Source organism: Salarias fasciatus, chromosome 13, assembly GCF_902148845.1.
Source record: "Salarias fasciatus chromosome 13, fSalaFa1.1, whole genome shotgun sequence".
Lineage (NCBI taxonomy): Eukaryota > Metazoa > Chordata > Actinopteri > Blenniiformes > Blenniidae > Salarias > Salarias fasciatus.
Window position 1 is genome coordinate 10,379,344 of NC_043757.1, and position 13,969 is coordinate 10,393,312.

General features: G+C 42.7%; 2 protein-coding genes and 1 long non-coding RNA gene across 3 annotated transcripts; 2 read left to right on the forward strand and 1 right to left on the reverse strand.

The window, feature by feature from the left end:
- The first annotated feature begins 1,449 nt into the window (after positions 1–1,449).
- LOC115399105 (uncharacterized) lies at positions 1,450–10,071 on the forward strand. The gene is made up of 3 exons (XR_003932632.1): positions 1,450–1,515; positions 4,670–4,748; positions 8,443–10,071. It is a non-coding gene; the product is annotated as an uncharacterized LOC115399105 (long non-coding RNA).
- On the reverse strand, positions 2,694–4,723 carry tex30 (testis expressed 30). Its single transcript, XM_030106302.1, has 5 exons — positions 4,623–4,723; positions 4,227–4,463; positions 4,084–4,135; positions 3,179–3,393; positions 2,694–2,927 (listed from the first exon to the last, which is right to left on the reverse strand). The coding sequence occupies exons 1-5, from the start codon at positions 4,653–4,655 to the stop codon at positions 2,760–2,762; spliced, it is 705 nt and encodes a 234-aa protein (XP_029962162.1). The 5' UTR covers positions 4,656–4,723; the 3' UTR covers positions 2,694–2,759.
- A 2,369-nt stretch (positions 10,072–12,440) lies between the features above and the next one.
- cox5b2 (cytochrome c oxidase subunit 5B2) lies at positions 12,441–13,773 on the forward strand. The gene is made up of 4 exons (XM_030106303.1): positions 12,441–12,627; positions 13,149–13,219; positions 13,295–13,394; positions 13,527–13,773. Exons 1-4 carry the CDS (start codon positions 12,528–12,530, stop codon positions 13,634–13,636), a joined length of 381 nt encoding a protein of 126 aa, XP_029962163.1. The 5' UTR covers positions 12,441–12,527; the 3' UTR covers positions 13,637–13,773.
- The last annotated feature ends 196 nt before the right edge of the window (positions 13,774–13,969 follow it).

Consider the following 13,969-nt stretch of genomic DNA (forward strand, 5'->3'; position numbering starts at 1 on the left):
ACATGGTCCAAGATTGACAAATGAACTGTCTGAAAACAATTGCTGCAGCAGAGAACTTTTGATGGTACTTCTTTATAAAAACAAACTCATCGCTTAGATATCATCTTGACGATCAAGCAAAATTTGACCTAGATATGCAAATGAGCACTGATGCAAATCAGATGACGTCATTTAGAATTTTGCTGACTTAGGAGCTGGAAACATTAGGTGCGTTCGACATGAGAAAGCCAGAGGCAGACCTTTAAGACTTTTGAGCCGCCCCGCCCAGATTTGGCCCGGCGTCACTGATACGTAGGACCGCCGTAGGGCATCGAAAACTCGCGAGACCCAAACGAGATCAGTCACAGAGGTAGCCGCGTGAGCTGCTCGAGAGCAACTCACAGCGGCTGCCTGGCCCACCCCTCTGTTTCATACAGGCAGGGGATTGGACCCGAGCCCACTCGTCATCAGTTTGATGACAACACGCTTTATTTGCATAAATAAACACCCAGTCCCGGCTCCAGCCCAGTGTAGAGGGGGGGAGGGGGTGGGGGGGCGGGGGGGGAGGGGGTGGGGGGGGGGGGGGGGCGGGGGGTGGGGCGGCGGCGGCTACAAATGGGGTGGGGTTGCGTAAAGGTGGCGAAAAAGTAACGGAGCAACACAAAAACAGAATCCACAGATCAGAGGCCTGTTCTACTGTGTCCAACAACGTATGATCATTAATCACACTGCTAAAAAGCACAAATAGTAATAAAACAAATGATAAAATAACCAGCCCTCACCTTTAGTAGAGCTGGAGTCTCCACTTTTTTTTTTTTTTTTTTTTGGAATTTTGAATAGCACAACACTTCATATTGATTTGACCAAGCCAGTGGAGTTTGCTGTTGTTTTTTTAAGCATATAATAGACTGAAAACTTTATTTATTAATTTTTTGGACTGAGGGGGCGAGGCAGTCTGCCCCCCTTGACGCCTGGTCCGCAGCAGCAGGCACGCTTCACATAACAGAAGCCAAAACGTAACTTAAAATTATTTTGTTTTTTAAAATTTTATTTATTTCAGTTAACTGAATATGAATTAACACAATGTGACACACAAAAGAAATTATGAATTCTTTTGTTTTTAATAAGAAAAACAAAATTACCCCTCTGACAGCCAGGGGGGGCAAGGAGGCACAGGCGGGGGGGCATTGCCACCCCGGATGCCGGGCCTGTAAACCCCCCCCACGGTGGGAGTCATGAGAAACACAAACCTGGAGAACATAGGGTTGTCCGAGTTGGAGGCAGACTGATAACTCCGCCCCACGGCTGCGCCGTCTACTTCGTCTAGCTCCGTCTACCTCTGGCTTTGCCATCGTGAACGCACCTAATGTATCGTTTTAAATGACGTCACCATCTAATCGAACTTCAATATGCAAATGAGCAGCTAGAGGAGGACAGAGACAGTTTATTTTTTTTTTTTTTTAATGGTCAGCAGTGGCCAGCTTTGGGTTTCAATATTTGCAAGTCTCTTTTCCACATATAACCGGTCACCACTGGGTGAGTTCTTATTGGAAAATAATTCAATTAATGGCACTTTAAAAAAGTCACCTTCATAGGCACAAACACAGGATATTGTGGAGAAAAAAACAGTTGCTTTTTTAGTCCAGTTGGAGGCAGTGTAGCATCGAAGAAGATTAGAAGTAGTTTGTGATAATTAAAAACAAGAAAAAAAGAGAGAGAAGTGCTGAATATGTGTGAAGACATAAGTGTTGAGCCTGTGCGTGGTGCCAGTCCTCTAAAAGACTGGGTCTGGTTGTGTTGCTCAGGCTGCACCACAGCGTCTATTCACAGGCGCGACCCCACTACTGAGCGGCACGAGGGCTTTGACCTGCTCCGTTTCCGACCTGGGCCGATGCACCCCTCCTTAGACGACCTGGTGGTCCCGGGCTCCCCCAGCATCACCATATCGATGCCGAACTTAGTGCGGACACCCGATCGACACAGTCCGCTGCAGCTCAGAGCTCCTGAGCTCAAACCATCCTCCAGCCTCAGCCTCCCGGGAGCTTGGATTACAGGCGCGCGCCACCGCACCCGGCGAGATTCACCTTCATTCACGAAGGTTTTCAGTTTTCAAACAACATGATCTGCGTTAACGAGCACATATTGACACATACATAGACACGTGACAGTTATGCCTCATTGAGCTACAGATTTTCAACAATGTTTTAATAGAGGTAGGTAAATCAAAAATGATGTGAGAAGATGAAGCTTGACATGAAGGTTCTCCAGCTCCGCAATGGGATTTTTTAACCTACTGTTTCCAGTAGAGGTATTTGTTTTTTCCGCTGGCAGATTGCTGCATCATGTGAGCCTGTTTTTCTGAGGGCTCTCCTCCATCTCCTTCTCAGCACTGAACTGAAAACCTTTCTCGTCCTAAATCTATTCACTAGTTCTTGACTGAACTATTTATTTTTCACTTTGTCATTTTCCAGCTGAAAACCTTCTGAAACCAACTTTTCCCTATATAGGTTTTCTTCAGCATCACCATCTCATTAACCGGCACTCACATTCACACTTGTCCAACTTTGCAGTCACATGACTAGCATCATAAAACACACAAACTGTTATAACAGGTATAAAAAACAATGCTCTGAGACGTGAGAGCCATGAAAAGACTGGGTGCAGCTGATTTTTCAGGAAAGTGAAATGAGTCGCCCACCTCAAATATGTAATGTATAAAATAATACTTTATTACACAATCCAAGGCAAAACCAATAAATAAAAAAATGTGATGAGGATATTCAATCTCTGTTCCTTGTTCCATTCAGCCAGGTGACAACTTTTAAGTTCACTTCATCCATCACAGCTTCCTTAGCCTTTGCTTTCACCGTCAGTCCATGGCTGCCTCGCTGTATCCACAAAACCTCAACCAGAGCCTTCATTTTCTTTATTGTGCTGCTGAAGAGTGCCTGAGTCAAGACAAACAGCAACATCACTGTTTTGGCATAGCTTAGGTTATTCAGACAGACACACATAACGTTCAGGACACAGCAAAGGAGGAACTGAGGAATAGAAGGGACATTATGAGTCTTTGATACACTGATAATAGACAGGAATATGCAGTAAACAGGAAAATGTAAAGTTCAGTGAATCAAAATAGTGCAATAAGTACAGTTAATATGAAGGAAAACATGAAAACTCTAGTGGCAGCCTTCCTCACCCTGTCACACATGTTGTCTTCAGTGCCAGATACAAAGAGCACACGCATGCGCTCAGGCAGCAGCCGGAGATCCTCGCTGCGCTGCTGGTGGGCGTGTGTCTGTCCTGGTGGGTGCAGGGGGAAAGACAGACAGAGGACACCCTGCACCGTGTCCTCCGATTCATCACTAAGCTGTCGAGCCAGAGTCACAGCAGCCCGACATCCCATAGATCTACCTGTGGAAGACTGACAATGTTCAGGAAGGCTTGTGTGTGTGTGTAGTAACACTTATTTGACATTCTGTATACATCTACCACATCAACATTTTGGTGATTATTTCCATATGCTCAAACGGAAACACTTTATTGACTGTGTATTAAAACCCTGAATAATTTTGCAGATACTTAGCCCAAAGTCTCTACCGTAACAGTCACACAACAAAACAATATTTTTAACAAAAACATTTTTTTGATTGTAATCAAACTAAATAAAACGTTTAAAAAAACCTGACAAGCATGATTTTGGGTATTTTAACATTTTCTGAAACAAACTATTGTATAGAGTACTTTTGACAGTTGCTGAGCTTCCATACCATGTGATAAAAGGGTGTTTGTGCATGCTTTGTTTTGACTTATGAGTTTCACATTAGAGAAAACTAATAGATCTACATAGAAAAGTTTCAAAGAGTTAATAACTGGAAAAAAGGATTTGACCCTGAAAACCAGCACAGGCTTCTCTACACGGCCTGCACCTGTTGCATTTCCCATCTCTGCTTGTTGTAATCTCTTAAATCTGCCTGCAAGGCCCTGGCACCCTTCCCACATGACACATGTCCGCCTTCACATTTCAAAGCTTCCCAAAAGTTTGGAAAGAACCTCTTTTGTTGGCTGGATTTGGCACATCTCAACCCTGATGTTGCTGCTTACCTCCCAAATATATGTCAGTGATGGGAAACCTCTGTAGTGACTTCAAATAGTCCTGAGGGGAAGGAAACAACAGCAAACGGTGAACCTTTATAATAATAATAACATCGCAGAGAGAAGGTTGTTGTGGTCAGCTGTTAACTCACATACACAGCACGGAAAGCCCTCACTCTGTAGCCCAGGTTTAAAGCTTTACATGTGAAGCGCAGACAGATGAATCCTTCTGCTGCCAGACAGTGAGCCAGAGACTTGAGCTGTCTGAAGTTCATGTCTCCTCCCGCTCCGTGGGTCAGAACCACAGCTGTGTGAGCTGCATTCAAGGCTGCTGGGACACTCAAAACTCCATCCAGATGTTTTGTCCCGAACGGCACCTTCACTGCCTCCTGAGAAAAAAACAAACATATCTGTCACGGAGGACAAAAACATTTTGGGAAAACTACGGAAGCAGATTAGGGTTAAAGGAAAATGTTGATGGATCATTCTGTGAACTGCGTGAGGTCCAAAGTAATGATACAGTAGAAGCAGAGCGACTTCAAAATTACCTCCTCCGTCGAATCCATCTCAAAATGACACATTTCCTCTTTTACAGAATCTCTATTAAAAGGAGCGACACCCAGCGACCAGGAGGAGTCATTACATCTCCACCACAACCCCGGTGTGGTGTTCAGGTCTGTGGGACAAGTTTTCATTTGGTATCTAAAGAAAAATGATAATAATGACTACTTTAAAAAAAAAAGGAAACCCTGACTCACTGGCAGTGACTCATTTTCTGTGAATAACATTTATCAGAACACAATTTCAATGACAACACACTGTATACTACACAAGCAAAACATTCAGGTCCTCTGGACCAGGGCAGCTATGAGTCCAGTGAACCAGATCCTCATGTGTGGAGAGGTATTCCTGAACAGCTGCTTCTTTAATCCAAGCTGAAGCCGTGTAGCATCGAACAAGTTGTTTTAGTAATAAAGTAATAAAAATGAATACATTTTTAATTATTGTTGTGATTATGATTATGCTTACGATTATTATGATTATTATTATAGATTTCAAAAGTAGTAATAGCAAATAAAAAACTGATAGTGAAAATGTCATTTACAACTTTCCTGATTGAGGAGTTGGCAACAATGTATCGGTTTTGAATGACGCCATCATCTAATCGAATTTAAATATGCAAATGAATAGCGAGAGAGAAGAGAAACGTTTTTTTTGTTTGTTTGGGGGTTTTTTTGTTTGTTTGTTTGTTTGTTTGTTTTTTACCATTATGGACAGCGGTGGGCAGCTTCAAGAAATAGGTTTTGGCTTCAGTATTTGCAAGTCTCTTTCCCACATCTGAGAGGTCACCACTGGGTGGGTTCTTATATACTGGAAAATAATTCAATTAATGGCACTTTAATAAAGTCACCTTCATAAACAAAGAAGATTATGGAGAAAAAGACAGTGGCTTATTTAGTGCAGTTGGAGGCAGTGCAGCATCAAAGAAGCTGAAAGTGGTTTTGGTGATCATTAAAAACAAAACAAAGAAAAAAAGAGAGAGAGAGAAGTGCTGAATATATGTGAAGACATAAGTGTTGAGCCTGTGCGTGGTGCCAGTCCTCTAAAAGACTGGGTCTGGTTGTGTTGCTCAGGCTGCACCACAGCGTCTATTCACAGGCGCGACCCCACTACTGAGCGGCACGAGGGCTTTGACCTGCTCCGTTTCCGACCTGGGCCGATGCACCCCTCCTTAGACGACCTGGTGGTCCCGGGCTCCCCCAGCATCACCATATCGATGCCGAACTTAGTGCGGACACCCGATCGACACAGTCCGCTGCAGCTCAGAGCTCCTGAGCTCAAACCATCCTCCAGCCTCAGCCTCCCGGGAGCTTGGATTACAGGCGCGCGCCACCGCACCCGGCGAGATTCACCTTCATTCACGAACATTTTCAGGTTTTACAAACGTGACATTGAGACGAGGTTGAACATGAATGACAGACGAATGAGTAAATGAATAAAGCGCAAAAAAAATAATAATTAAAAACTTGATAACCAATCTCATTCAAAATGTCTGTCCGTAATTTTTATCTTGAATATCCAGTAACTGCAATTCATTGAACAGTCAGGCCTGTATGGAAGAGTGGAGATATTGTTTAACAACGCCAGAATTCACATTTGCCATAAGCTCCAGACACAGCAAACAAGAACAGGATCGTCTGGCCAGGCCAGGGTTAGTGTTGCCATGCGGTGTCTTTCGATTCTTTTTTTTTCTCTCTCTCTCTTTGCTGGCTGTACACTAAGCCACAGTCCTTGTACTTTTCATTTCTTCATTTTTAATTGTCCCAGAATTTTTATAAATTTATATTCAGTGTCAGGAAAAGGAGGCTGACATGATGCAGACATGCAGCAAATCTACCAGCGGACAAAACAAATACCTCTACTGGAAACAGTCTGGTCAAAAATCCCATTGCGATGCTAGAGAGCCTTCATATCAAGCTTCATCTTCTCAATTCATTTTTGATTTACCTCTGTGAAAACACTGTATTGTTGAAAATCTGTTTTGGCATGTATCTCCTGATATACGGACAACAGAAATTGCTCAAAGAGATAAGTGTCGCCCATTTACTATTTACAAAAAAAAGTCACTCATCTATGTATGTGTCATGTGCTCGTTAACGCAGATCATGTTGTTTGAAACCTGAAAATGTTCGTGAATGAAGGTGAATCTCGCCGGGTGCGGTGGCGCGCGCCTGTAATCCAAGCTCCCGGGAGGCTGAGGCTGGAGGATGGTTTGAGCTCAGGAGCTCTGAGCTGCAGCGGACTGTGTCGATCGGGTGTCCGCACTAAGTTCGGCATCGATATGGTGATGCTGGGGGAGCCCGGGACCACCAGGTCGTCTAAGGAGGGGTGCATCGGCCCAGGTCGGAAACGGAGCAGGTCAAAGCCCTCGTGCCGCTCAGTAGTGGGATCGCGCCCGTGAATAGACGCTGTAGTGCAGCCTGAGCAACACAACCAGACCCAGTCTTTTAGAGGACTGGCACCACGCACAGGCTCAACACTCATGTCTTCACATATATTCAGCACTTCTCTCTCTCTCTTTATTTGTTTTTAATGATCACCAAAACCACTTTCAGCTTCTTCGATGCTACACTGCCTCCACATGGACTAAACAAGCAACTGTCTTTTTCTACACAATATTCCTTGTTTATGTCTATGAAGATGACTTTTGTGCAGTATAATTTATATTATTTTCCAATAACAACCCACCCAATGGTGACACGTCAGGTGTGGGACAGGAGCTTGCAAATCCCTGAAGCCCAAATCCATCTCTCCAACCTGGCCACCACTGTCCATGATGAATATACTAAACCTGAGCGCACTCTCGCGCTCTCTCTCTCTCTCTCTCTTCCTCTCCTGTGGACACTTTTTTGTGTTTTTTCAAAATAAAGAAACTATGTTGCTTTAAATCTGATACATTGTTTCCAGCTCCTAAGTCAACAATATTCTAAATGACGTCATCTGATTTGCTCCGCTGCTCATTTGCATATCTACCAAATTTAGCTTTATTGTCAAGATGCCATCTAAGTGATGAGTTTGTTTGGTTAAAAAGTGCCATCTTGTTCTGTGCTGCAGCAATTGTTTTCAGACAGTTCTTCGTGGACCACCACTTTAAAAAATTGAGGGTGTGTGATGTTTGTAGAAGGTAATGATGATGAATTATATTCTACTCACATTCAAACCTACATGACATTTCAAGTCACCATTTAAAAAGAAAAAGAAAAACCTTCAGCGAAACTCAAACTATGAGTTTTATTAGAACAGGAATAAAAATCTTTCTGTCTGCCATCCCTTTCCAAATATTTATGCATGCACTGCATCTTTCCCATTTTCAATTTTTTGGCTCTTGTTTTTAATTGCTTTGATGTTTTGTTTTGTTTTATCTAAGCCTGCGTTGCATGTTTTATTCTATTGCTTAATGTTTCTGGCTTTCCTCGTTGTAATATGACTGTCTCATTGGTTTTCCCTTCACTGGACTTCTATTGATATACAACACTTTGAATTAATCTGTTAACAGAGCTTTACTTGACAAGTTTCCATGCCTTATTTGAAAAAATACTACTAATGTGTTTTGTTTTGTCTTTTTTTTTGGCTGGGGGGGCAGTTAGTAGTTTGTGTTATGTGTTCTTAGTTGGCCTCATGGTGTAAGTAAGTAATTAAGTTAAGAAGTAAAGTTTATTCATATAGAGCTTTTCACACATCAACTCACATAGTGCTGTAGAACAAGGGAAAAGACAATCCACACTGTTTTACACATCACAATTTTATCTGGTGCATATATAGCAAAATGCTTCTCTTAATAAAAGAGTCTTCAAATTCTTTTTGAAGGAGTCCACATCCAGAGAGGCAAAGACGAGTGGTTCCCAGGGTCCAGGGTCAACAGCAACAACACAACGACAAAGTGACAGTATTTCCTCTGATACTAATTCACCTCCATTTTGAAGCATGCCATATTTAAGACGATTCATTCCTGGGGCTGTTGACCTCCCTTTTCTTTGGCCAAGAGTCAGTATCATTCTTTTCCTCAGGTCTGCTGCTATATTGATTCAAAGTCATGTTTCTCTTCCTGAACCCCTTCTAACCAATGGATAGACAGCTTTGAATTGATTTATTAAACAGACTATATCCCACTGATTAACAAAAAACCCTCCAGTCATTCATATTAAATTGCAAACTGGAATTATAGAAGTTTATCACATGAATCCACCTTTACTGTCCCCACACTGAGCTGGATCTGGATAACTGGATGTTGAAGGTGATGAGATGGACATGTTCAGGAGTCCTCATTTGGTCCCCTCACATATGTAGACTCAATTGAGCTTTATTATTTTTAATCAGAGAACTGTCAGAAATCACATTTTTCACTCCATGCAAATTCAGTAAGATGGTCAGTGTGTGTAAAACCTGAAAATGTTTGTGAATGAAGGTGAATCTCGCCGGGTGCGGTGGCGCGCGCCTGTAATCCAAGCTCCCGGGAGGCTGAGGCTGGAGGATGGTTTGAGCTCAGGAGCTCTGAGCTGCAGCGGACTGTGTCGATCGGGTGTCCGCACTAAGTTCGGCATCGATATGGTGATGCTGGGGGAGCCCGGGACCACCAGGTCGTCTAAGGAGGGGTGCATCGGCCCAGGCCGGAAACGGAGCAGGTCAAAGCCCTCGTGCCGCTCAGTAGTGGGATCGCGCCTGTGAATAGACGCTGTTGTGCAGCCTGAGCAACACAACCAGACCCAGTCTTTTAGAGGACTGGCACCAGGAACAGGCTCAACAAACTCACATATATTCAGACTCTTCACATATATTCAGCACTTTTCTCTCTTTTTCCTTGTTTTCTTGTTTTTAATGATCACCAAAACCACGTCTAAGCTTCTTCGATGCTACACTGCCTCCACCTGGACCAAACAAGCAACTGTCTTTTTCTCCACAATATTCTGTGTTTATGCCTATGAAGGGGACTTTTTCAAAGTGCCATTAATTGAATTATTTTCCAATAACATTCCACCCAGTGGTGACCTGTCAGATATGGGAAAGTAACTTGCAATATTGAAACCCAAATCCATTTCTCCAAGCTGCTGTCCATTTAAAAAAAAAAAAAAAACTGTCTCTGTCCGCGTCTCACTGCTCATTTGCATATTGAAGTTAGGTTAGATGATGACGTCATTGAAAACTGATACATTGTTTGCAGCTCCTAAGTCAAGAAACTTCTAAATTACGTCATCTGATTTGCATCGCTTCTCATTTGCATATCTAGGTCAAATTTTGCTTGATTGTCAAGACGACATCTAAATGATGAGTTAGTTTGGATAAGAAGTACCATGAAAAGTTATCTGCTGCAGCAATTGTTTTCAGACAGATCACTTGTCAATCTTGGACCATCTATCTTGAATCATTGAGGGTGTATGATGTTGAGGGTAATGATATCCCAGTCACATTCAAACCACACGATTCAAGTCACCATTTAAAATTGAAAATAAAAATCCTCCTAAACCTTCAGCAACTCTGAGTTTTATTCAAACAGGAATAAAAATCTTTCTTTCTGCTAATTCTTTCCAAGTATGTATTCATTTGCTGCATCTTTGTCATTTTAAAATTTTTAGCTCTCGTTTTTAATTGCTTTGATGTTTTTATCTGAGCCTGTTTTATTCTATTGCTTAATGTTCTTGGCTTTACTTGTTGTAATCTATCTTTGTCATTGCTTTTCCCTTCACTGGACTTCTATTGATACAAAACACTTTGAATTACTCTGTTAGCAAAATGAGCTGTACTTGAGAAGTTTCCATAACTTATTTGAAAAAATACTACTAATGTGTTCTTTTTTCGGAGGGACAGTTAAGTGGTTTGTGTTTTGTGTTCTTAGTTGGCCTCATGGTGTAAGTAAGTAAATTTTATTTATATAGCAATTTTCACAGATAAAATCACATAGTGCTGTACAGGACAAGGGAAAAGACAATCCAAACAGTTTTACTTGTTACAGTTTTATCTGGTGCATATATAGAAAAAAGCTTCTTTTAATAGAAAGAGTCTTCAGGTTCTTTTTGAAGGAGCCCACAGACTCAGCCATTCGCAGAGACAAAGGCAAGTGGTTCCAGCAACAACACAACGACATAGTGACAGTATTTCCTCTGATACTAATTCGCTTCCATTTTGAAACATGCCATATTTAAGACGATTCATTCCTGGGGTTGTTGACCTCCCTTTTCTTTGGCCAAGAGTATCATTCTTTTCCTCAGGTCTGCTGCTATATTGAGTCAAAGTCATGTTTATCTTCCTGAACCCCTTCTAACCAATGGATAGACAGCTTTGAATTGATTTATTAAACAGACTATATCCCACTGATTAATAAAAAACCCTCCAGTCGTTCAAATTAATTGCAGACGGAAATTAGGTTTTCCACATGAACCCACCTGTGCTGTTTCCACATTGAGCTGGGTCTAGATAACTGGCTGTTCAAGGTGACGAGATGGTCATTGATCATGTTCTGGAGTCCTCAGTGACATTTAGTCCTTAAAGCAATATTTAACATCATATTTAGACGCAATTGAGCTTTATTGTTTTTAAAGAGAGAATTATCTAAAATCACATTTTTTACTCCATGCAAATTCAGTAAGTTTCTCAGTGTGTGTAAAACCTGAAAATGTTTTTGATCGAAGGTGAGTCTCGCCGGGTGCGGTGGCGCGCGCCTGTAATCCAAGCTCCCGGGAGGCTGAGGCTGGAGGATGGTTTGAGCTCAGGAGCTCTGAGCTGCAGCGGACTGTGTCGATCGGGTGTCCGCACTAAGTTCGGCATCGATATGGTGATGCTGGGGGAGCCCGGGACCACCAGGTCGTCTAAGGAGGGGTGCATCGGCCCAGGTCGGAAACGGAGCAGGTCAAAGCCCTCGTGCCGCTCAGTAGTGGGGTCGCGCCTGTGAATAGACGCTGTAGTGCAGCCTGAGCAACACAACCAGACCCAGTCTTTTAGAGGACTGGCACCAAGCACAGGCTCAACACTTATGCCTTCACATATATTCAGCACTTCTCTCTCTCTTTTTATTTGTTTTGAATTATCACCAAAACCGCTTCTAAGCTTCATGCGTCTCAGCTAGATCTCAGCTAGATGTTACACTGCCTCCACCTGGACTAAACAAGCAACTGTCAAAGGAAAATCTCCAGAACAGTCTTTGCTTCTGCTTCTCTAACTTCGAAGTCATCGCTGCTGATAATAATAGTGACATATAAATGAAGACAACATCAAAGTTTTACTTTAGTTTTAGTGCAAGATAATATGACTGCATCCCTGATTTTTTTTTTTTTTTTTACATTTCATGCATTTTTTTGATAGCATTCCTGCTCTCACCAGTCTCATTGGTGGCTTTAAAACATTTCTTTGCAGTTTACAACGCCATCCTGCAGGCCAGTGTCTCAATCTTTTTTAAGTTATTATCCCATGGGTACATTGACAGAAGATGGAATCGATTCACATTTTCTGTATACACAGGGAAGATCTGGAAAATCTCCAGCACTACAACACAACTACTTTGTCATAATGAGATCTGTATATTTTTTTTTATTATTGTTTTTCTTTATTTATTTTTCTGGGGGGGAGGGGTGCAGCATTAAATTCTTTGTATTTATATAAGTATGTATTTGGTTTGGTTTAAAATTCAATCAACAAAAAAATATGATTTAAAGTGATTGCGTATGTTAAAAAATAATAATAAATAATATTTTCGCACCTGTTCCTTGAACGCCCCTTTTGTACAACACTGCTCCGCCTCGCTGTTAACTCCGCTCTGATTGGTCCAAACACCCGTCACTTAGGCACTCAACGCTCTGATTGGCTGAAAGCCTCCGTCACTCAGGAAGCGAGCAGGGGTCGCGTCAGTCCGGCTGACAGTTCATGTGAGGACAGTGTCAGACAGTAAGAGAAGAAACTCCACCATGGCGGGTCGTGTGTTTCTCCGAGCCTGTTCGACAGCAGTGCAGCTGAGGAGCGGCGTGGCGGCTCGGCCGCTGCAGCGGGCCATGGCCACAGTGAGAGGTGAGAGTCCGAATATGAACCAGGAAGACAGGACTTTGGACCGAGAGACGGCAAGTCGGTCGTGTTTAATTTAATGAGGGGACAGCTAATGTCTGATCACACAAGTTAAAAGTTTAAACCTTCACCGGAAGTGTGAAGACGTTTGTTGTGCTTCGTGTGAGCACTGCATATGAAATAAATAATGAAGGTCATGAGGGTGAGTTTCGAGAGGCCTTTGGTGGACCCACCTCTTCTGGGTTGATGCCAGGACCTTGATGGGGACATGAACGTGTTGCTGTGGGAGGCGCAAGCCAAGTCACACTCACAACTAGGCTTAATTTCATAGAAACATTACAACCTGCAAAGAGCTTGTTAAGAAATCCAGGAAGTGTCTTTCAACTGCTATAAACCCAGGTGTTCGGAAATCACTCCAGAAGGCCCACAGTTAAATGAACCTCTGGATCCGAATGAGGAGTTTCAGTACAGCAGACAGGTGGCACATATAGTGTTTCAACTTTCCATTATGTTTTACAACTTTACAGGGGTACCAACAGATGAGGAGCAGGCCACTGGACTGGAGCGGCGTGCCTTGCAGGCTTTGAAACAGGGAAAGGTAAGGCCCCAGTGAACAGGAGTGTACTGTACTAATGCAGCACACGTACTAATGTCCTTCTGATTCATGTTACAGGACCCCTACAGTATCCTGAAACCCAAGCAGTATGCGGGTACCAAGGAAGACCCTCACATCGTGCCATGCATTGGAACCAAAAGGATGGTGGGCTGCCTTTGTAAGTAAAAGCAATTGGAAACATTCGAGTATTTTCAAAAACCTATTTTACAATGTTTCTAGAAGGTGACTTAACTCAGCTTTTACCACGTCTGTGGTCATGGTGAGGAAACTTTACTCTTCTTCCTTGCAGGTGAGGAAGACAGCACTGCCATTGTGTGGTTCTGGCTTCATGAGGGGAATGCCCAGCGCTGCCCTTGTGGTTTCTACTATCAGCTGGTCCACCATGAGCTCCCCAAATGATGCTGATTCAAACACCAAAGGCTCTGAACAAACCTGACAACAGCACATAAATCTTCTGGCCTATATCTTGGCCCTATGCTGCAGCGTGTGCCTATCTTGTTTCCTGTTCAGTTGAAACATTAAAATGTGAACCTGCACTGGACTGTCTTAATTGAAATCGAGTTTTCAATGACTAAAGGACAGCTTAGGAGCTTTCATGGTTTCACTTTCATGGATGTGCCATGCATGAGGGAAAAAAAACCTTTTATAAGCTTAAGTGTAAACCTGCTCAAAGTTGAAAAACTCCAGGTCTTAGCTTATGCATGTTAAAATTACTTTGACGAGACAAGATGA